A 24,358-nucleotide genomic window follows, 5' to 3' on the forward strand; every position below is an offset into this window, starting at 1 on the left:
TCCTGTCTGACAGGTCACATTGTACTTGCAGCTCTCCTGCCTCTCTCCTTATTCCCCTCTCTCTGCCTCCTGTCTGACAGGTGACATTGCACTTGCAGCTCTCCTGCCTCTCTCCTTAAACCCCTCCCTCTGCCTCCTGTCTGACAGGTCACATTGCACTTGCAGCTCTCCTGCCTCTCTCCCTATTCCCCTCCCTCTGCCTCCTGTCTGACAGGTCACATTGCACTTGCAGCTCTCCTGCCTCTCTCCCTATTCCCCTCCCTCTGCCTCCTGTCTGACAGGTCACATTGTACTTGCAGCTCTCCTGCCTCTCTCCTTATTCCCCTCCCTCTGTCTGCCTCCTGTCTGACAGGTCACATTGCACTTGCAGCTCTCCTGCCTCACTCCCTATTCCCCTCCCTCTGCCTCCTGTCTGACAGGTCACATTGTACTTGCAGCTCTCCTGCCTCTCTCCCTATTCCCCTCCCTCTGCCTCCTGTCTGACAGGTGACATTGTACTTGCAGCTCTCCTGCTTCTCTCCCTATTCCCCTCCCTCTGCCTGCCTCCTGTCTGACAGGTCACATTGCAATTGCAGCTCTCCTGCCTCTCTCGCTAGTCCCCTCCCTCTGCCTCCTGTCTGACAGGTCACATTGTACTTGCAGCTCTCCTCCCTCTCTCTCTGTATTCCCCTCCCTCTGTCTGCCTCCTGTCTGACAGGTCACATTGCAATTGCAGCTCTCCTGCTTCTCTCCCTAGTCCCCTCCCTCTGCCTCCTGTCTGACAGGTCACATTGTACTTGCAGCTCTCCTCCCTCTCTCTCTGTATTCCCCTCCCTCTGTCTGCCTCCTGTCTGACAGGTCACATTGCAATTGCAGCTCTCCTGCCTCTCTCCCTATTCCCCTCCCTCTGCCTCCTGTCTGACAGGTGACATTGCACTTGCAGCTCTCCTGCTTCTCTCCCTATTCCCCTCCTGCCTCCTGTCTAAGAGGTCACATTGTACTTGCAGCTCTCCTGTCTCACTCCCTATTCTCCTCCCTCTGTCTGCCTCCTGTTTAACAGGTTACATTGTACTTGCAGCTCTCCTGCCTCTCTCCCTATTCCCTTCCCTCTGCCTCCTGTCTGACAGGTCACATTGTCCTTGCAGCTCTCCTGCATCTCTCTATTCCCCTCCCTCTGTCTGCCTCCTGTCTAACAAGTCACATTGTACTGTACTTGCAGCTCTCCTCCCTCTCTCCCTATTCCCCTCCCTCTGTCTGCCTCCTGTCTGACAGGTTACATTGCAATTGCAGCTCTCCGGCCTCTCTCCCTATTCCCCTCCCTCTGTCTGCCTCCTGTCTGACAGGTCACATTGTACTTGCAGCTCTCCTCCCTCTCTCTCTGTATTCCCCTCCCTTTGTCTGCCTCCTGTCTGACAGGTCACATTGCACTTGCAGCTCTCCTACCTCTCTCTCTATTCCCCTCCCTCTGTCTGCCTCCTGTCTGACAGGTCACATTGTACTTGCAGCTCCCCTCTCTCTCTCTTCCCCTCCCTCTGTCTGCCTCCTGTCTGACAGGTGACAATGCACTTGCAGCTCTCCTGCTTCTCTCCCTATTCCCCTCCCTCTGCCTGCCTCCTGTCTGACAGGTCACATTGCACTTGCAGCTCTCCTGCCTCTCTCCCTATTCCCCTCCCTCTGCCTCCTGTCTGACAGGTCACATTGTACTTGCAGCTCTCCTGCCTCTCTCCTTATTCCCCTCCCTCTGCCTCCTGTCTGACAGGTCACATTGCACTTGCAGCTCTCCTGCCTCTCTCCCTATTCCCCTCCCTCTGCCTCCTGTCTGACAGGTCACATTGTACTTGCAGCTCTCCTGCTTCTCTCCCTATTCCCCTCCCTCTGTCTGCCTCCTGTCTGACAGGTCACATTGCACTTGCAGCTCTCCTGCCTCTCTCCTTATTCCCCTCCCTCTGCCTCCTGACTGACAGGTCACATTGCACTTGCAGCTCTCCTGCCTCTCTCCCTATTCCCCTCCCTCTGCCTCCTGTCTGACAGGTCACATTGCACTTGCAGCTCTCCTGCCTCTCTCCTTATTCCCCTCCCTCTGCCTCCTGTCTGACAGGTCACATTATACTTGCAGCTCCCCTCCCTCTGCCTCCTGTCTGACAGGTCACATTGCACTTGCAGCTCTCCTGCCTCTCTCCCTATTCCCCTCCCTCTGCCTCCTGTCTGACAGGTCACATTGTACTTGCAGCTCTACTGCCTCTCTCCTTATTCCCCTCCCTCTGCCTCCTGTCTGACAGGTGACATTGCACTTGCAGCTCTCCTGCCTCTCTCCTTAAACCCCTCCCTCTGCCTCCTGTCTGACAGGTCACATTGCACTTGCAGCTCTCCTGCCTCTCTCCCTATTCCCCTCCCTCTGCCTCCTGTCTGACAGGTCACATTGCACTTGCAGCTCTCCTGCCTCTCTCCCTACTCCCCTCCCTCTGCCTCCTGTCTGACAGGTCACATTGTACTTGCAGCTCTCCTGCCTCTCTCCCTATTCCCCTCCCTCTGCTTGCCTCCTGTCTGACAGGTCACATTGCACTTGCAGCTCTCCTGCATCTCTCCTTATTCCCCTCCCTCTGCCTCCTGTCTGACAGGTCACTTTGTACTTGCAGCTCCCCTCCCTCTCTCCTTATTCCCCTCCCTCTGCCTCCTGTCTGACAGGTCACATTGCACTTGCAGCTCTCCTGCCTAGCTCCCTATTCCCCTCCCTCTGCCTCCTGTCTGACAGGTCACATTGCACTTGCAGCTCTCCTACTTCTCTCCTTATTCCCCTCCCTCTGCCTCCTGTCTGACAGGTCACATTGTACTTGCAGCTCTCCTGCCTCTCTCCTTATTCCCCTCCCTCTGCCTCCTGTCTGACAGGTGACATTGCACTTGCAGCTCCCCTCCCTCTCTCCCTATTCCCCTCCCTCTGCCTCCTGTCTGACAGGACACATTGCACTTGCAGCTCTCCTGCCTCTCTCCCTATTCCCCTCCCTCTGCTACCTGTCTGACCGGTCACATTGTACTTGCAGCTCTCCTGTCTCACTCCCTATCCCCCTCCATCTGTCTGCCTCCTGTCTAACAGGTCACATTGTACTGTACTTGCAGCTCTCCTCCCTCTCTCCCTATTCCCCTCCCTCTGCCTCCTGTCTGACAGGTCACATTGTACTTGCAGCTCTCCTGCTTCTCTCCCTATTCCCCTCCCTCTGCCTGCCTCCTGTCTGACAGGTCACATTGCACTTGCAGCTCTCCTGCCTCTCTCCTTATTCCCCTCCCTCTGCCTACTGTCGTCTGACAGGTCACATTGCACTTGCAGCTCTCCTGCCTCTCTCCCTATTCCCCTCCCTCTGCCTCCTGTCTGACAGGTCACATTGTACTTGCAGCTCTACTGCCTCGCTCCCTATTCCCCTCCCTCTGTCTGCCTCCTGTCTGACAGGTCACATTGCACTTGCAGCTCTCCTGCCTCTCTCCTTATTCCCCTCCCTCTGCCTCCTGACTGACAGGTCACATTGCACTTGCAGCTCTCCTGCCTCTCTCCTTATTCCCCTCCCTCTGCCTCCTGTCTGACAGGTCACATTGTACTTGCAGCTCCCCTCCCTCTCTCCTTATTCCCCTCCCTCTGCCTCCTGTCTGACAGGTCACATTGCACTTGCAGCTCTCCTGCCTCTCTCCCTATTCCCCTCCCTCTGCCTCCTGTCTGACAGGTCACATTGCACTTGCAGCTCTCCTACTTCTCTCCTTATTCCCCTCCCTCTGCCTCCTGTCTGACAGGTCACATTGTACTTGCAGCTCTCCTGCCTCTCTCCTTATTCCCCTCCCTCTGCCTCCTGTCTGACAGGTGACATTGCACTTGCAGCTCCCCTCCCTCTCTCCCTATTCCCCTCCCTCTGCCTCCTGTCTGACAGGACACATTGCACTTGCAGCTCTCCTGCCTCTCTCCCTATTCCCCTCCCTCTGCTACCTGTCTGACCGGTCACATTGTACTTGCAGCTCTCCTGTCTCACTCCCTATCCCCCTCCATCTGTCTGCCTCCTGTCTAACAGGTCACATTGTACTGTACTTGCAGCTCTCCTCCCTCTCTCCCTATTCCCCTCCCTCTGCCTCCTGTCTGACAGGTCACATTGTACTTGCAGCTCTCCTGCTTCTCTCCCTATTCCCCTCCCTCTGCCTGCCTCCTGTCTGACAGGTCACATTGCACTTGCAGCTCTCCTGCCTCTCTCCTTATTCCCCTCCCTCTGCCTACTGTCGTCTGACAGGTCACATTGCACTTGCAGCTCTCCTGCCTCTCTCCCTATTCCCCTCCCTCTGCCTCCTGTCTGACAGGTCACATTGTACTTGCAGCTCTACTGCCTCGCTCCCTATTCCCCTCCCTCTGTCTGCCTCCTGTCTGACAGGTCACATTGCACTTGCAGCTCTCCTGCCTCTCTCCTTATTCCCCTCCCTCTGCCTCCTGACTGACAGGTCACATTGCACTTGCAGCTCTCCTGCCTCTCTCCTTATTCCCCTCCCTCTGCCTCCTGTCTGACAGGTCACATTGTACTTGCAGCTCCCCTCCCTCTCTCCTTATTCCCCTCCCTCTGCCTCCTGTCTGACAGGTCACATTGCACTTGCAGCTCTCCTGCCTCTCTCCCTATTCCCCTCCCTCTGCCTCCTGACTGACAGGTCACATTGCACTTGCAGCTCTCCTGCTTCTCTCCTTATTCCCCTCCCTCTGCCTCCTGTCTGACAGGTCACATTGTACTTGCAGCTCTCCTGCTTCTCTCCTTATTCCCCTCCCTCTGCCTCCTGTCTGACAGGTGACATTGCACTTGCAGCTCTCCTGCCTCTCTCCTTATTCCCCTCCCTCTGCCTCCTGTGTGACAGGACACATTGCACTTGCAGCTCTCCTGCCTCTCTCCCTATTTCCCTCCCTCTGTCTGCCTCCTGTCTAACAGGTCACATTGTACTGTACTTGCAGCTCTCCTCCCTCTCTCCCTATTCCCCTCCCTCTGTCTGCCTCCTGTCTGACAGGTCACATTGCAATTGCAGCTCTCCTGCCTCTCTCCCTATTCCCCTCCCTCTGCCTCCTGTCTGACAGGTCACATTGCACTTGCAGCTCCCCTCCCTCTCTCCCTATTTCCCTCCCTCTGTCTGCCTCCTGTCTGACAGGTCACATTGTACTTGCAGCTCTCCTCCCTCTCTCTCTGTATTCCTTTCCCTCTGTCTGCCTCCTGTCTGGCAGGTGACATTGCACTTGCAGCTCTCCTGCTTCTCTCCCTATTCCCCTCCTGCCTCCTGTCTAACAGGTCACATTGTACTTGCAGCTTTCCAGTCTCACTCCCTATTCTCCTCCCTCTGTCTGCCTCCTGTCTGACAGGTGACATTGCACTTGCAGCTCTCCTCCCTCTCTCTCTGTATTCCCCTCCCTCTGTCTGCCTCCTGTCTGACAGGTCACATTGTACTTGCAGCTCTCCTCCCTCTCTCTCTGTATTCCTTTCCCTCTGTCTGCCTCCTGTCTGGCAGGTGACATTGCACTTGCAGCTCTCCTGCTTCTCTCCCTATTCCCCTCCTGCCTCCTGTCTAACAGGTCACATTGTACTTGCAGCTCTCCAGTCTCACTCCCTATTCTCCTCCCTCTGTCTGCCTCCTGTCTGACAGGTCACATTGTACTTGCAGCTCTCCTCCCTCTCTCTCTGTATTCCCCTCCCTCTGCCTCCTGTCTGACAGGTCACATTGTCCTTGCAGCTCTCCTGCATCTCTCTATTCCCCTCCCTCTGTCTGCCTCCTGTCTAACAGGTCACATTGTACTGTACTTGCAGCTCTCCTCCCTCTCTCCCTATTCTCCTCCCTCTGTCTGCCTCCTGTCTGACAGGTCACATTATACTTGCAGCTCTCCTCCCTCTCTCTCTGTATTCCCCTCCCTCTGCCTCCTGTCTGACAGGTCACATTGTCCTTGCAGCTCTCCTGCATCTCTCTATTCCCCTCCCTCTGTCTGCCTCCTGTCTGACAGGTCACATTGTCCTTGCAGCTCTCCTCCCTCTCTCTCTGTATTCCCCTCCCTCTGTCTGCCTCCTGTCTGACAGGTGACATTGCACTTGCAGCTCTCCTACCTCTCTCTCTATTCCCCTCCCTCAGTCTGCCTCCTGTCTGACAGGTCACATTGCACTTGCAGCTCTCCTCTCTCTCTCTGTATTCCCCTCCCTCTGCCTCCTGTCTGACAGGTCACATTGCACTTGCAGCTCTCCTGCCTCGCTCCCTATTCCCCTCCCTCTGTCTGCCTCCTGTCTGACAGATCACATTGCACTTGCAGCTCTCCTGCCTCGCTCCCTATTCCCCTCCCTCTGCCTCCTGTCTGACCAGTCACATTGCACTTGCAGCTCTCCTGCCTCTCTCACTATTCCCCTCCCTCTGTCTGCCTCCTGTCTGACAGGTCACATTGCACTTGCAGCTCTCCTGCCTCTCTCCTTATTCCCCTCCCTCCGTCTGCCTCCTGTCTGACAGGTCACATTGTACTTGCAGCTCTCCTGCCTCTCTCCTTATTCCCCTCCCTCCGTCTGCCTCCTGTCTGACAGGTCACATTGTACTTGCAGCTACCCTCCCTCTCTCCCTATTCCCCTCCCTCTGCCTCCTGTCTGACAGGTCACATTGCACTTGCAGGTCCCCTCCCTCTCTCCCTATTCCCCTCCCTCTGCCTCCTGTCTGACCAGTCACATTGCACTTGCAGCTCTCCTGCCTCGCTCCCTATTCCCCTCCCTCTGTCTGCCTCCTGTCTGACAGATCACATTGCACTTGCAGCTCTCCTGCCTCTCTCCCTATTCCCCTCCCTCTGTCTGCCTCCTGTCTGACAGATCACATTGCACTTGCAGCTCTCCTGCCTCGCTCCCTATTCCCCTCCCTCTGCCTCCTGTCTGACAGGTCACATTGCACTTGCAGCTCTCCTGCCTCTCTCCCTATTCCCCTCCCTCTGTCTGCCTCCTGTCTGACAGGTCACATTGCACTTGCAGCTCTCCTGCCTCTCTCCTTATTCCCCTCCCTCCGTCTGCCTCCTGTCTGACAGGTCACATTGTACTTGCAGCTCTCCTGCCTCTCTCCTTATTCCCCTCCCTCCGTCTGCCTCCTGTCTGACAGGTCACATTGTACTTGCAGCTACCCTCCCTCTCTCCCTATTCCCCTCCCTCTGCCTCCTGTCTGACAGGTCACATTGTACTTGCAGCTCCCCTCCCTCTCTCCCTATTCCCCTCCCTCTGCCTCCTGTCTGACAGGTCACATTGTACTTGCAGCTCTCCTACCTCTCTCCCTATTCCCCAGACACAGCCTGCCTCCTTTGTCAGACTGACAGGTCACTCTTGTTTCAGTAATCTCCTTCTCCTGAGGTCAATCAGAGACATGAGACAGGCAACAGGCAGGGAAGTGAGGGCAGGAGAGCTGCAAGTGCATTGTTCCACCACACAGCAGCTGCCGCTCATTTGCATATGATTTCAAAGCAAGATTTCTTAGAGACAGTAGAATCAAGGTATGGATTTAATCAGCATGAAAGCCCTGGTACTTAATGTCAGTAGTTTGAGGTATAAGTCCTCATGACAGGTTCCCTTTAACAGGCGATAATGTTCAATCATTGATATATACTCTTGTGAATTTTTCCATCAAGGTTGAGGGCTCATTTTACTGGATAGCTAACAAATGTTGTTCTCCACAGTGCAAATCTTGTTTACACCTAACGATACAATGCCAAGAACGATGATTGTTTGAAAAATAGAAAAGATCATTTCACCAAATGAACAAGAGTTTTGCAAATTGCTTGTTCATCGGGTGATCGTCAACCTATTTACACTGCAGGATTATCGTAAAATCCTAGGAACGTTCATTCTCAATAATCTTTCTTTTTCTTTTTAAATGCACTTTTAGAGGACTAATTAGGGTTAATCAAGGTATGTTGTTGCTGAGTGGGGGTAGTTTCTTTTCTTCAGGAAGTGCCTATAGGTTTCGATAGGATGAGGGAATCTAACCTTTTTCATCAAAGGTATTAGTAATTTTGATATGTGTTGTAATTTCAGTTATTATGTGCTTATCGATGGGGACGGCCTCCTGGGACCTCACCCACTTATCCCTGGAACAAGGCTCTGAAAAGCTTTGTTAATATGGAGCTCCATTCATTGCCTAGGGGGCACCAGGAGACAGCCATTGTAACCGGATCAGTGACAATTAGAGGTAGCTGGTGGTCTGACCTCCAATCAGCAGGTTATCATTGCATCAGTGGAAAGGTAATAACTTGCCCATTTGGGACAAACACTGATAGGACCCCAAAATGTGTCAGAAGGCATGGACTTGTTCTCATAAGAAAGGTATAGAAAAGACTAAATTGACAACATGTCTCAAGAGCCATATAAGTCGTCGTAACCACTGCTCCACGGTATGATCAGTGAACAAACATCTCCATAGGACATTACATACCTCAAAATTCACATCTGAACAGCAACTACAGGGGATGCAGGGTCCTTGCACTTTCAGAACATCCTCCTCCCTCTCGTTCTGTAGGGTAAACTTGGGTAGACATGGGTGCCAGTTCTGTTTCACATAGCCGACTGTGTTTCCAGGAGGAGCCTGCACTTCAAGCTGTCAGGAGAAAAGCCACACATCATAATCACTCTCGAATTTTAGAGCCATCTTAAGTCTATCATAACAGATTGTGCATCATACTAGATTAACAAAGAAACAATTCTTATATGTCAGTGTGGAGGGAGTTTCTAATTTAGTAAAAATCTGGCGGAGAAGCAGGAGTCAGACCTCAGTATCCTGCACAAACTGTATGGAGAAGAGGACACTGAATTACGGGCTGGTGCTTACTGTTCCGACGTCAGGTGCACTTTTCACTGCCGGTGTCAAACTCAAAAAGGTCTTAAAGATATTTTTTGCGAGATTATGTACCGTTTTCTTCCTAAGTCTGGGGTCACACTGTCGTATATGCTCTCAGAATTAAGCAGTTTATGCTAATGGCACTCAGATCAAACTCTGTCAGAGTCTGATCCTAGTGTCTCTGCATGTGATCCGATTCTCCCGTATGCAAGAATCTCTGCACAGGTGCGGAGAAGATGGGGAAATTCATTTCTCCATTCTCTGTGTCTGCGGTAATCGGACTGCACTCGGATGACATTCGAGTGCAGTTCAATGTTTCACAAGCTTCCATAGACTTGTATGAGTGCACGTGTTCTGATTATCGGATGCACACGCAGCATCGGCATCCGAATCGTCATGAGAAAAAAAGTTGCAGACCTGCACTGCCCCATAGTGTAACATTTGGCCAAGGGCTATCCAATAAAACATCAGATAGCACTGTGATACGCTTGTGTGAGCGAGCCATAAATCAGAACCCCGCCTGGGTAAAAGATGTTTGTGGTAATGTAGCATAGACTCGTTCCCTTCAATGCAAATAAACTGCAGTACCAGACACAGGTGTGGACAGGAGGGGCGCTGTCACATACAGGATAGGGAATAATGAAAAAAGAGCTGTCATCAGCCCAAATGGCTAATATGTGAAGTAGCTTTAATTCCCGGCCCGCTGAGTGCCTCCTGGAACAGGAGTGACCTATCAGTCAGACACCGGATTCAGGCAGTGAGCGAGGAGCAAGGAGAGAGGAAGAAGAGCTGAAGGCCCACCCCACTGCTCGCGCAACTTATTAGCAATTTAGTACTAAGGATTTCTCTAAAACCGCAAAACAGATTTCTAAAAACAAGATAAGGATTTACTCAGCATTAAAGCAATTCACATATACGCCATTAGTTTAGGGGATGAAATCCTGGTGACATATTCTCTTTAATTATCGCTGGGAGACCAACTGCATGAACCCCACGGATCTCAAAAAGAGGACTCTGAATAGCCGCATCTGAATGGAGCAACGTCAAACATGCGGAGCTCTCCTCCAATCAGTCTCTACAGGACTCAGAGATAGCCGAGTTCAAGGCTCCAATTCATAAAGATGGGGCTCTAAAAGCCTTGTTCTAGGGACCGGTGGGAGTCCCAGGAATCTTTAGAGGGAATCTGTCACCTCATTTTTCGCATATAAACTGCGGCCACCGCCATTAGGGGCTTATCTACAGCATTACTGAATGCTGTAGATAAGCCCCCAAATGTATCCTGAAAGATAAGAAAAACTAGTTAAGGCCCCTTCACATTAAGCGACGCTGCAGCGATACCGACAACGATCCGGATCGCTGCAGCGTCGCTGTTTGGTCGCTGGAGAGCTGTCACACAGACCGCTCTCCAGCGACCAACGATGCCGGTAACCAGGGTAAACATCGGGTTACTAAGCGCAGGGCCGCGCTTAGTAACCCGATGTTTACCCTGGTTACCAGCGTAAAAGTAAAAAAAAACAAACACTACATACTTACCTTCCGCTGTCTGTCCCCGGCGCTCTGCTTCTCTGCACTCCTCCTGTACTGGCTGTGAGCGCAGCGGCCGGAAAGCAGAGCGGTGACGTCACCGCTCTGCTTTCCGGCTGACCGACGCTCACAGCCAGTACAGGAGGAGTGCAGAGCACAGCGCCGGGGACAGACAGCGGTAGGTAAGTATGTATGTAGTGTTTTTTTTTTTTACTTTTACGCTGGTAACCAGGGTAAACATCGGGTTACTAAGCGCGGCCCTGCGCTTAGTAACCCGATGTTTACCCTGGTTACCAGTGAAGACATCGCTGGATCGGTGTCACACACGCCGATCCAGCGATGTCAGCGGGAGATCCAGCGACGAAATAAAGTTCTGGACTTTGTTCAGCGACCAACGATCTCCCAGCAGGGGCCTGATCGTTGGTCGCTGTCACACAGAACGATTTCCTTAACGATATCGTTGCTACGTCACAAAAAGCAACAATATCGTTAACGATATCGTTATGTGTGAAGGTACCTTTAGATTATACTCACCCATGCGATGACGTCCTCCTCCTTGCTTCTGTTGTGGCTCATGCGCAGGCATCGAGAAAGGTCAGAGAGGCCCGGCTCCTGCGCACTGCAGTACTTTGCTCTGCCCTCAACAGGGCACATCAGTACGCCTGCGCAGGAGCCGCAGCAGAAGCAAGGAGGAGAACGTCATCATATGAAGGTGGGAGGCGCCAGACCCGGACCTGCAACACCCATCGGACCTGGACCGCCACTGGGTGAGTATAATCAAAATTGTTTTTCTTATCTTTCGGGTTACATTGGGGGCTTATCTACAGCATTACAGAATACTGTAGATAAGCCCCTAATGGTAGTGGCCACAGCTTATATGCAAAAAATGAGGTGACAGATTCCCTTTAAATTATCTTCAATCCAACTATTAGGGGCAGAAATGTGGAGTTAGTAACACAAGCCTACGACTCCTCAATTTCCCTGACTCCGACTCCACAGAACTGGTCACTACTGAGCATGTGCATAAAGTGCAGCACAGGTTCATCTCAACTAAAAGACAAGATCCTGAGATCAGGAGCAGAACAGACATTTATAGGACATTTCAGAACTTTCCCAAATTCTTCTGAAAACATTACAGCACATCCTGCACTGAATTACCGAACGCAATGTATTATACACTGCTCAAAAAAATAAAGGGAACAGTAAAATCCCACATCCTAGATGTCACTGAATGAAATATTCCAGTTGTAAATCATTATTCATTACATAGTGTAATGTATTAAGAACAAAAAACCTAAAAAATATCAAAGTAAATCACAACTAATATCCCACGGAGGTCTGGAGTTGGAATGATGCTCAAAATCAAAGTGGAAAATGAAGTTACAGGCTGATCCAATTTCATTGGAAATGCCTCAAGACAAGGAAATGATGCTCAGTAGTGTGTGTGGCCTCGATGTGCCTGTATGACCTCCCTACAACACCTGGGCATACTCCTGATGAGGCGGAGGATGGTCTCCTGACGGATCTCCTCCCAGACCAGGACCTGGAGGATCCAACTTCTGGACAGTCTGGTGCAACGTGACGATGGTGCGAGACATGATGTCCCAGATGTGTTCAATCGCATTCAGGTCTGGGGAATGGGCGGGCCAGTCCATAGCTTCAATGCCTTCATCTTGCAGGAACTGCTGACACAGTCCAGCCACATGAGGTCTGGCATTGTCCTGCATTAGGAGGAACCTAGGGACAACCTCACCAGCATATGGTCCCACAATGGGTCTGAGGATCTCATCTGGGCACCTAATGGCAGTCAGTCTACCTCTGGCGGGCACATGGAGGGCTGTGCAGCCCTCCAAAGAAATGCCACCCCACACCATTACTGACCCACTGTCAAACCGATCATGCTGAAGGATGATGCAGGCAGCTGATCGCTCTCCACGGCGTTTCCAGACTCTGTCACATCTGTCACATGTGCTCAGTGTGAACCTGCTTTTATCTGTGAAGAGCACAGGACACCAGTAGCAAATATGCCAATCCTGGTGTTCTGTGGCAAAGAGTCCGGCACGGTGTTGGGCTGTGAGCACAACCCCCATCTGTGGACGTCGGGCACTCAGACCATCCTCATGGAGTCGGTTTCTAGCAGTTTGTGCAGACACATGCACATTTGTGGCCTGCTGGAGGTCATTTTGCAGGGCTCTTGCAGTGCTCCTCCTGTTCCTCCTTGCACAAAGGCTGAGGTAGCGGTCCTGCTGCTCGGTTGTTGCCCTCCAGCTGCCCCCTCCACATCTCCTGGTGTACTGGCCTGTCTCCTGGTAGCGCCTCCAGCCTCTGGACATTACGCTGACAGACCCATCAAACCTTCTTGCCACAGTTCACATTGATGTGCCATCCTGGATGAGCTGCACTACCTGAGCCACTTGTGTGGAGTCCGTCTCCTGCTACCACGAGTGTGAAAGCACAACCAACAATCAAAAGTGACCAAAACATCAGCCAGAAACCATTGGTACTGAGATGTGGTCTGTGGTCCCCACCTGCAGAACCACTCCTTTATTGAGTGTGTCTTGGTAATTGCCAATAATTTCCATCTGTTGTCTATTCCATTTGCACAACAGCATGTGAAATTGATTGTCAATCAGTGTTGCTTCCTAAGTGAACAGTTTGATTTCACAGAAGTTTGATTTACTTGGAGTTATATTCTGTTTGTGTGTTCCCTTTATTTGTTTGAGCAGTCTATATTTTATGGATCATTACATATTATATCAACTCCACCAAAATGGAAACGGACTCCACAACTCCGCTAAGGGGATCATTTAGAAACCCCTTTAATAATATGTTTGTTCAGCTTTTTATTAAATCTCTTTATTACTTGTTTTCCAAGTTTATAGCAAGTGAAAAAACAAACATTTGTGTTAGTAACAACCATTATGAAATATCATAATAAAAAAAAGGCAACATTATATGTTAAGTTAGTAATTGGAGATCTCTTGAAAGTTGCATTGTTAAGTTGCAATACGTCATCATCCTCATCGACTGCCAAATGCCTTAAAGAGGCAAACTGTAAATATATAGATAGGGTGCACTCCTATAACAAGATCATATAACAATAAAGAAATGGGGTGCAAAGCCTAGTCTGTAAACATAGAATGAAAGAACAAAGAAGAAAAAAGATTAGACTAATAATGTCCTGCACAGCCACTAATAATAAGATGCAAAAAACTTTATTATCCCTCAATACACACTAATAAAATCATTTAAAACCATGAGTACAAACCCAATAACCCAACACCCCTACAGGTATATGTAAACCATAGAAATACTACAAAGAATTCTCAAACTGCTTATGAGTACATACAGCATAATTAGCAAACCATAAACAGTTGGTCCAATAAATAAGTGCATAAATATTCAAACAGTAATATGTTGCCAGCAGACATTAGGATATTGACAATAAAATAAATGGATTATTATTGATATAGCCCCAATGCTGCAACTAAGGAGTGATTACCATATGCTGAGGCACTATCACAGGCACATATAGTGTCGTACAATGAATCTTAACATATAAAGCTGTGTCTCCATAGACTATCATGGGCATGATTTGCCCCTATATCAAAGTCCTATACACGTAAACAATGCAAGAAAATAATGTGTGCATCGAGCATAAATGAGAGAAAAATGCCACAATAATCGTAATTTCACAGATATAAAAATTGGCAGTAATCAGACATATAACCTGGCAAAGAATCAATCAATGTGGCATGAGGACCAAGGAAGGCTATATACGCCTATGGAGCCATAGTACCAGTATTCAGAAATACCCAGGGCTACAGTAGATCTGCCCAAAGTCAAAAGCAAAGCAAAAAGGAGGGGTGAGGCGAAGGCTTACTTACTTTCTGTAGGCAGCAGGGAAAACAGCATGAAGAGCATCTGTAAGGTCGGAGGAGCCGAATTACTTCACGTCCGCTGTTATCAACAATGGTCATAGTGAAGGAGCGAGCGGGTCCACAGAAGTTCCGAGTGCAGCAATCATTTTCTTCGGCAGCAAAGTACACCCTCTGTCCCATGCTATTCTTGATCTCATATTTGTTGTTGGTTTCGTAGCCAATCAAAGCTTAATATGGAGATAAAGGAAAAATAAACAGTTATGAAAAGGAACTATCCTTATACAAATATAACTTCTAGGCTTGTTGCGGAGAAAGATCATCGAGGAGAGGTTACAGTAGCACATGTAGTGACTCCCGCACAGGGTCAGAACTGCTGAAGAATTAATTAATGAATAAAGAGAGTAAATCAGAATCTATATACTTTGCACAGCTGCCAATCCACATATGTACAGGAGCCGCAGGCTGCCAAAGAGCACCATGTGTGGCCAGTCCGTCGGACGAGTGACAGTGGCGCCTAAGACTTTGGTGAAGATCCCATCACAGCAGAAACAGATATTGATGCTGCCAGCAAATCGTTACATACCGTATTTTTAAGACTATAAGACGCACTTTTTTCCTCCAAAAATTTGTCGGAAAATGGTGGTGCGTCTTATAGTCCAGATGTATATGAGGTGGCTGTAGATAGGGAGGTGGGGGAGTGGCAGCGGCGGAGCAGCAGGTCATAGGAGGCAGGGGCCACCCATAGGAGTGAAGAGCAGTGAATATTCATTTCTCTTTAATAGCAGACAAGCTGTTCCTGTGGTGGCTGTGCGCTTAAGTGTGTCCACAACTTGAGGGAATGGATATTCGCTGCTCTCCACTCCCATGGGAGTGGACAGCAATGAATATTCATTGAGCTTTAATAGCGGGCACCATAGACACAGCCGCCGGCTTCCTGAAACAGCCAGGCAATCACGCATGCTCGCTATTAAACAGAATCATCTCCATGGAAGTGGAGAGCAGTGAATATTCATTTGGTAAAGTATCAGGCACACATGATCGCCCGGCAGCTTCAGGACGCCAGCAGCTGTGACTACTGTGCTCGCTATTAAAGATAAATGAATATTTACTGCTCCACACACCAATGACTCTTCTACTTCAGTCTCAGGACATACCGTAGTAATAAATGCACATATGTAAATAGCCTTATAGAGGTCTAGTTAGCTAGGAGGAAAGGCCTCTTCTGTAAGAGACACTTCAAAAACTGCTCAGAGTTAGCGATTACTAAAAGTGCTGGCACGATACTATCGTTTTATTGATGTATGCATAGAAATTGTTAATTGCGTCATATTTTGCTCACATATGACTGCTAATTCTGGGTAAGTGTCACTGCGTATACTCTTAGTTGGTGTTATCGGCAGTAACTGCTGTCATTGTATTTGTTCCTTATACACGGTTTAACTACCATCCTCTCCTTTGTTTTATAAACTGGTTAATAAATATTCATATTAAATTATGTAATCTTTGTGGGTGTCTGCAGATTGTTGCTGTACCCCTGGCCGCCCCTCGTACACGTTTCAGCATCATCAGGAGGCTTAGTCTGCACTCCTACACCACAGCTTCCTTCATCTCCACCCTCTAAAGAGGTCCTGAATCCATGGCGCTCTAGTTTCAGTCATGGAGGTGGTGCCGGCACGGTTCCAGTCACCACACTGTCTATGGACATGGGCAACTATACCTGCACCCTCAGTGCTGGGGTGCGGTTACAGCGACCCCTCTCCATACACAGAACAGTGACTGTACGCCTTCCGCCACCACCTCCATGACCTGAACGCTGGCGGAAGGAACAAAGTTTATTTCCTTGCTGCAGCATGGCTCAAAGTGTGAGCGTCGGGAAGGTTCAGAACACTATTAACCTACAGATTAACCCCTTATCTGCAGGTTGATAGTATTTTTTCCTGTAACAAGTTCCCTTTAAATCGAATTTAAAAAACATGCCCTGAAATGAAACATCATTTCATTAAACCCCAAAACTCTCCTGAACGATCATTTATAATGATTTGTTCACTAGTAAAGTATCACCTACCTTCCAGTAGCTCTACTTGTTGATGGACAAGAAGTTGGTCTATCTGTAAAACCAAAGCATAAAGTTAGGAGACATAGGAACGACATCATCAGGCCAGACAATTTACGCTGCTAAAGATTAGAACAGTCCACAGACAAATAAAAAACGGCTTCTGGCATCAATTAGAAAGACAAGTAAAACACTCTCGGGACCTTTTTATTCCCTCCCTTCATAAATACTACCACAAGCAAAACGCCGCATAAAATATGTATTATAAAGCAATATCCACGTCAGATGTAATAATTACAGCATTACTGTAGTCATGATTACTCATCTGATACATTATTGATTTATAAAGCCAGGCAGAAATAATTATATAATGTGCATATCATACATTTATTGTACAAATACTAAATGAATCAACAAGTTAATAAAAATGTATTTTTACTGAGGGGTTTAATCACTTTGCTTCAATCTCATAAGGAGATTTAAATGGCAGATCTTTAAAGAGAACCTGACATAAGGTGAAAAGTGGCCAGTATATGCGCTCACTGGATTCCTGCCTCTCCGCTGAGGACTTTTTTTATTTTTTAGATCCACTATACACTTTGAGAGATTCAGACCTTTTTTATTTAGCGATGCTTTTTATGTACACTTTTCCCCCCCCAGATAATTCTGTGAGTCGCGTCCTCATGGAAAAGACCCTAAAAATTAGCACTAAATAAAAAAGCCCAAATCTGTGGAACCATATGGTGGATTTAACAGAAAAAAAAAAAAAAAAGAAAAAAAGCAGAATACTCAGGAAAGCACCAGAAATAAAATAAGAACAAAACTGGCCAATTCTGACTTGATGACATGTCCCCTTTAACACTAAACTGGGCACGGACAGGAGAACGCAGTCACATGGAAAAGGGAGCTAAAACTATTTTAGACACTTCTTGCAGAAAATAAAGCCCCCCATACACTTCAGGTTATGGTCAGGTGAACAGACGATTTTGGTAGGACCAGCTGAATGTTACATGAGCATGGAGACCTGACGATCGTCCTCTGAAAGATGATGTTGTGGAACATAAGGATCAGGCGATCTGAATTCACACGCCTGATCCTTTCTTCTCTATGTATATGGGCCACAGGAGGAGATGATGGTCAGCTCCTTATTCTGCTCTTACCACAGAGAACACATGAATGCTTGGTTTTACTGAGTATTCATATTTATGGGGAAATCGGGAGAGATAGATGTGGGCCACATGAGAGATTGGCTGCCATTGCCTTGCGCAGGCGTGTACTATGACAGAGAATGAACTTCAATCCAATATTTCGGCCAGCATGCAGCCAGCGGGTAAGGAAAGGGTGAATCAAACACCCGAAAACTCCGCCCATATGACCGAAAGCCGGTCCCGCCAAATTCAGGTGACAGGTTCCCTTTAACAAAGAAGAGATGCAAATCCCAGCTTTAGCCAAGAAAGTAGCGTTCCATTCAGTAGCTCCGCACCCTTTTTTGGGTATGATCTCTTTTCAAAAAATATGGTTAACCATTTACCTGGCACAGATATTCTAAACCTGGTGGGCAGTTGGGATCTGCTGGAGGTGCTGGCATCCATGCACCTTGTGGACCACCCGGACCCATTGGTTGGTTTTGAACAGGAGGTCCTCCAGCGTGTGGGCCATAGTTAGGATGAACTGGTTGGCCTGAAGTTGATAAGTAAAAATTCAAGTTAATTAAACAAGGTAAAATATCTTGACAGGTTCCAGGTACATCAAACAGAAAAGTATAGCTCCTTTGTTTCAATCTCTAATGCTAATCTTTGAATAATTACATTGGACACTTGAATCAAACAGGATGCAAATGGTTCAAAAGTAAAAAACAAAACAAAACTGTACAACGGCACAAAAATCTCCCAGTTTTGCATAAATACCGTACTTAAAAATGTACATGCCAAAGCTTCATAGGCCAGACCATGATCCTTCGATTATCAGAACATTTAGTACAGTTACTCTAGAAACAGAGTCCTACAGTGCCGAGAAAAGGACAAGCCATGCCGGTCTGATTATTCTCCAGCCATGTTTATTTCTTTAAGAGTTTAGTACCGAAAAGTTTCCAAGTATGAGCAAAGTTCATGAGACAAAACTCACAGTGACTTCATTAGAAGGGCTAAACATTCCAGTCTAAACTGGTGATTTACAAAAAAGATTGTCCTGTCTGAGAAACTTCAATCATATTCACGCAGGACAGATCTAATGAGCAGATGATCAGTACCGGCCCGCATTGTTCTACATATGATCCATTGACTCTTGAGGCTCAGAAACATTAATTCGGTCATACCCTGGCAGTAGACAATATCTTTGTCTTCTTTGTATATTTGTCTTTTTACAGTGTATAGTGATTGAAAATTTTGATAACTTCTTGTGTTACATATCCTGAAGACTAGTTGAAAAGGTGTGACCTGCGGGAAAACTAGTCCTGCCCCGTCTGCCAATAGCACACCCGCTGAGGTTTCTGAGATACCTGATCTGACCGGAGACTTGAGGTCACACTGCGCATGCCTGAAAATTGCAGCATTCACAAGCGTAAGGCTACGTTCACATTTGCGTTGTTGGGTGCAGGGTCGGCGACGCAACCAACAACTCAAGTACACAACGCAGCGTCTTGCGATGCATGCTTTGTCATAAGATCGTACAGAGCAGGAATTTCGGTGCAGGGAAAACGCTACAAGGAGCGTCCTCTGCGTCCTGTCTGTGCGTCAATATGACGCATGCGTCGTAAAACGCAATACAACATATACCGGCGCATGTCCATGCGCCCCCATGTTAAAGATAGGGGCGCATGACGCATGCGTCGGTATGCGTCGACGACGCTGCGCCCAACAACGCAAATGTAAACGTAGCCTAAGAGAGTTACAAACTCTCTGCCAGAATGAGCTGACTGACTGGTTCTTAGTTGACACGTTCTGCAGCCGGCAGTGGCACACAGATCCTTTAGGAAAGGGTACAACTTTTACAATGAAAGTAACAGAAAGGAAACATTAAAAACACACAAAAATTGTCTACAGAGTTGGCCGTGTCTTTTAAAGAAGGTCAATCAAAAGAATTAGCCTTCCAGATAACAAGTAGGTTTTCATTTATTTTTCACAGGGAAAAAAACAATATACGGGGGCAATGGAGCCCTAGACTTTGTGTATTCAAGATGGGCCCATCACAACACACATATTACGTCTACTAAACATGGAAAAGGAATTGAAGACAATGTAAGGTCATAAAAGTACCTACTATCTCAATCAGGCTTTTGTGTTACAAATATTATTTTTTAAATTAACTGTTTTTGTTCACAGCATGAGTCTTCTAAAAAAAAAAAAAAAAAAAAAAAAAAAGAAATTGCAAACTTGCAACTTTCACACTGGCAAGTTGGGATATTTTAGACTAATACTACCTGTCCTTTCAGCAGACTCATTATAATCAGAGGCAGGAGTATAATAACAGGTAAATGTTCTATATACAGATGACAATACAGGATCCACAGTTCACAGTAGGGAATGTCATAATGAACCCTGGCTCCATGTCCTTTCACAATGACCTTTGCACACGCTCACCAGAAGCTTCAATAGAAAAGAGAAGGTTCATTGCTTCTAATATACATGTACTTTTCTGGAAACTACAGAAACGTAAAGTCTTAACATTTCTACTGGCCAGTAAATTGCTAGAGCTCCAATAACATCAAGATTGTGATATGGGTAATACATTGCCAAAATGTTTTAACACAAATTTAACAACACAAAAATCTGATTTCACTAATCGGCAATTTTATGATGCAACAAAAAATTATCTAGATTTGATGGGCTTCATGCAGCAGCCATTTTATACGCCATCATTTACCGTTTCCTGTGGAATGGGGCTTTAAAAAAAAAAAAACGTGATAGGAATAAAAGGAGCAGTCACAGAAAATGTACGAAGATGCACTTGCTGATAATGAACACAAAATCTACGGTAATTGGATTTCATAATGACTTTAAGTGCATTCAGTCATTCCTAAAAAAAAAATATATAATAATCCTAACAATTATGATATACGCCATTAGTAAATACTCCCATGATCCAAAGTACAGGCATCAGCAGTAATAGATAGTGCTACCATTTGACAGCATTATGGCAGCTCTCTACTGTGGCATGCAATTACATATAAACTAATATAAACTAATCAAACAACACTAACAAGATGGGATAGTGTCAGGAAAACGCAACGACAATGTTTATTACAGCACATGGCCTAGGATCATAGAGAGCTATAGGACCACAAACCGTGTAATGTGGAACTTACCAATCCCGACCCCTTTTTGCAAACGCTTTACACTTTCTCGTTTTCCACTACTGTTCTCTTTTCTTTATACAACAGGAACATGAGACCGCTGCAGCCAATCGCTGACATCTGCATTATTATCATCATTCAGCCTTTAGCAGACATACTACAGTTATTCCTCCCAACAGCAGACACTAGACCGAGTGTGCATATGTTTTCAATAGGAAATGGGGGTAAGAATACATTCACATGACCAGTGATCATCCACTAGAACCGATATTGACTTGCTTAGACTTCCATAAAGGCGCCTAAAGTCCCACAAATGTACAACCTCAATTCCAAAACATGTTGACAAAGTTTATAAAATGTAAAGACAATAATGCAATGATTTGGAAATCTCGTATAGCCACATTTTATCCACAATAGACTGAAGAACATGGATCAGAATGTGAACATTAGACATTTTTACATTTCACTTGAAAATATTACTTAATTTAGAAATTGACCGCAACACATCTCAAAAAAGTTTGGACAGGACCATGTCTACCATTGTGCAGCATCGCCCATCGGCAAAGTGAGGAGACCAATTTCTGTTTATTTTGGGAGAGGAATATTGTCCCATTCTTGTCTGATTCTATCAACTCCATAGTTCTGAGTCTTCTTTGCCGGATTCCTTTTGGTTTCATAATGTTCCAAATGTTTTATAATGGTGAACGGACTGGGCTACAAGTGGCCAGGTCATCTCCCGAACTCTTCTTCTGTGAAGACATGCTATTGTGGTGAATGCAGTATGAGATTTAGCATAGTCCTGCTGAAATAGGTAAGGCCTTCCCTGAAATAGACATTGTCTGCATAAGTGCATATTTTGTTCTAAATCCTCTATATAATGCTTAACATTGATAGCTACTTTCAAAATGTGTGAGTTGGCCATGCCATAGACACTAATGCAACCCCCATACCAACAGAGATGAAGGGTTTTGTGTAGTGTGCTGATAACAAGCTGGATGGTCCCTCTCCCCGTGGCGTTCACAGGACACAGCGTCCGTGGTTTCCATAAAGAATTCTTATTTTCATTTCTTTTGACCACAGATAAATTTTCCATTTTGCCTCAGTCCAATATAAATGAGCTTTGGCCGGAGATGACGTTTCTTGGTTGTGTTGATATATGGCTTCTTTTTTGTGTTTGTACGATAGACCTTTAACTTGCATTTGTGGATTGCACAGTGGACTGTATTCACAATGATTTCAGGAAGTATTCCTGAGCCAAAGCAGTGATTAGTAAGACCGCATCATGCTTCACTTTAGTCCAGTGCCACCTGAGGGCCCGAAGGTCAGAATCATCCAATATTGTCCCTAGTGCACACAGATTTCTCCGGGATCTCTGCATCTTGTGATGATATCAGTACGGCAGATGGGGGGGGGATGGAATATTCAAAGTCTTTGCAATTTTACATTGAGGAACATTTCATTTAAATTGATCCACAAATTTTAGATGCAGTTGTTTACAGATTGGTTGAATGTCTGACCATCTTTGCTTCTGAGAGACTCTGCCTCTCTAAATTGCCATTTTTATACACAGTCCTAGGATTTAGTTGACAATTGACCCTCCAGCTGTTTTTCATTAGCATCACTTAATTTTCCAGCCTTTTATTAACCTTTGTACCAACTTTTTTGAGATATGTTGCTGCCATCCGCTTTTAAGAAAGTTCTTCTTTCAAATAAAATTTAAATTTGTCTACCTTTTACCTTTGATGTTGTCTTGTGAATAATTTATGCTATAAGAGATTTCAAAATTATTGATTTTTTGTCTTCTTACCATTTTACATAGCCTCTCAACTTTTGGGGAATTGGTTTGTATGTCACAACAATGTAAATGCAATGTATATGGTACAAAGCTGGATCATTTATTACATCTACTCAAACTTGAATGAAATTCAGCTCATTGCAAACAGCCCTTTTACCTTGAAATGCTCCTGGTTGGGGTTGTCCATATCCATAAGGACCTGGAGGTGGGTATCCAGGAGCAGGGTAATTCATTGGTGGATATCCTTGAGCAGCGTAGCCTGGACCTGGGTTCATGGCAGGAGGGTAACCACTACCAGAATTTGGGTCCGGTTTGTAGTTTCCATCTATAATGTATATAAAGTCAATTTAAAGCAACATAAGGTATACAGTTAAAATATTATTAATCCCCCTTTAATCTTCCTTTTGTCAATACAGAAGTGCTTATCTTCAACATCTGTTCCAGCAACCCTTACATAACAGAATATTAAGACTAAATGATCAATTATATTTATCAAGGATATTTTAAGGAGTTTTCATGAACTACTAAAGATGCCCTGTTCTTAAATCAGGTTTTTCTGTTACATTTCTTTTTTGACCATTTTTGTTTCCATAGCACAAGCTTTAAAAACAAAACAAAGAGCAATCTTGCCATTTTCACAGTGGCCACTGGGTTTTTTTTTTTTTAGACTCATGTTTCCTGTTCTTTCAGGTAGAGTTTTCAGTAGGCTCTTTATCATCAGAGGCAGGATTATTGTGACAGGTAACAGATTTTATACACAGCTGATAATACAGAATTCACTAATGTCACACTGGACCTTGCTCCCCCTCTCTTCACAATGCCCATTGCATGCTGTCATTAAATACTACAATACAAAAAGATAGGGTCAAAGTATGGTCAATGTGGCATGTATATGTGGATACCCTGAGGCTACTCAAGTGTGAAAATTGTAAGTTTTAAATTCTTTGTTTTAATCCAGATTGGGGAAAAAAAAATTGCAAAAAATAATAATTTAAGACAAAATCCTGATTTAAAACAATAGGTCATTTTCTGGTGATAGCTTCCTTTCACACATTTGAGGTTAAGAGTCCAATTAAAATTAATTAATTGGCTAAACACAGGTCTGTTTGTTCCTTTGTGGAGATAGCCACAAAAAAAGATGGTATGTATAATAATAAACCAAATATAATAATACAAGAATTATTTTTATTATTATTATTAGTAATAGTACAATGTAATGTATAATATTAAATTACATTCATATAATTTGGGGTTAATACAATCCAGCTCAGCTTACCATTAAATTACAATCCACATTACCTTTCATTTCCATGGTGGTTACAGCTAGAGACGTCTAATGATCCTAAAATGAAGAGATACAAATGAGAACAGAATGTGATGGCGCTTAGTTACTAAATATAAAGGCTCTGCATGTCATTATTTTTTTTATTTAAAATGAAACTGAGTTCCAATTGCAGTGTAGATTTTCAGGTTTACTATAAGGGGTTGAACAAAAATATCCGGTGAAATGTTTAGGAATTACAACTATTTTTTTTACAAAGCTTCCTCATTTCAGGGGCTCAAAAGTAATAGGACAAACTAACTTTACCATAAATAAAATGTTCAGTTTAAACTTTATACTTTGTAGAGAATCCTTTGGAGGCAGACGGCCTGAAGTGTGGAAGCCATGGACGTCAAACGCTGGTTTTATTATTTTGTGATGCTTTGCCAGGTCTCTGCTGCAGATGACTTCAGTTCTTGCTTGTTTGTGGGTCTTTCTGCCTTAAGGTTTGTCTTAAGCATGGGTAATACATGCTCGATGGTGTTGAGACCTGGTGACTGACTCAGCCACTGCAGAATATTCCACTTCTTTGCCATAATAACTCCTACGTGGCTTTTGCAGTATGTTGTGGGTCATTTTCCATCTGTACTCGAATTGCTGTTCAATAAACCTGGTTACATTTGATTGAATCAGAGCAGAAAGTATAGCACTGTACACTTCGGAATTCATCCGGCTG

The 24,358-nt window shown here is 46.0% G+C and overlaps 1 protein-coding gene across 2 annotated transcripts in view; it reads right to left on the reverse strand.

Moving 5' to 3' along the window:
• LOC138638360 (phospholipid scramblase 2-like) overlaps positions 1 to 24,358 on the reverse strand; it is a 91,153-nt gene that overhangs the window by 24,590 nt on the left and 42,205 nt on the right. For both annotated transcript variants that reach the window (XM_069727593.1, XM_069727594.1), the window contains exons 2-7: positions 23,661 to 23,703; positions 22,519 to 22,686; positions 17,807 to 17,955; positions 16,288 to 16,330; positions 14,229 to 14,449; positions 8,416 to 8,577 (exon numbers count right to left, since the gene is read on the reverse strand). In XM_069727593.1, the coding sequence (XP_069583694.1) occupies positions 8,416 to 8,577; positions 14,229 to 14,449; positions 16,288 to 16,330; positions 17,807 to 17,955; positions 22,519 to 22,686; positions 23,661 to 23,673 (756 nt within the window). In that variant the 5' untranslated portion in view covers positions 23,674 to 23,703. The remainder of the gene's footprint in view (positions 1 to 8,415; positions 8,578 to 14,228; positions 14,450 to 16,287; positions 16,331 to 17,806; positions 17,956 to 22,518; positions 22,687 to 23,660; positions 23,704 to 24,358) is intronic.

The sequence above is a fragment of the Ranitomeya imitator genome, chromosome 5 (assembly GCF_032444005.1).
Source record: "Ranitomeya imitator isolate aRanImi1 chromosome 5, aRanImi1.pri, whole genome shotgun sequence".
In the NCBI taxonomy this organism is placed as follows: domain Eukaryota; kingdom Metazoa; phylum Chordata; class Amphibia; order Anura; family Dendrobatidae; genus Ranitomeya; species Ranitomeya imitator.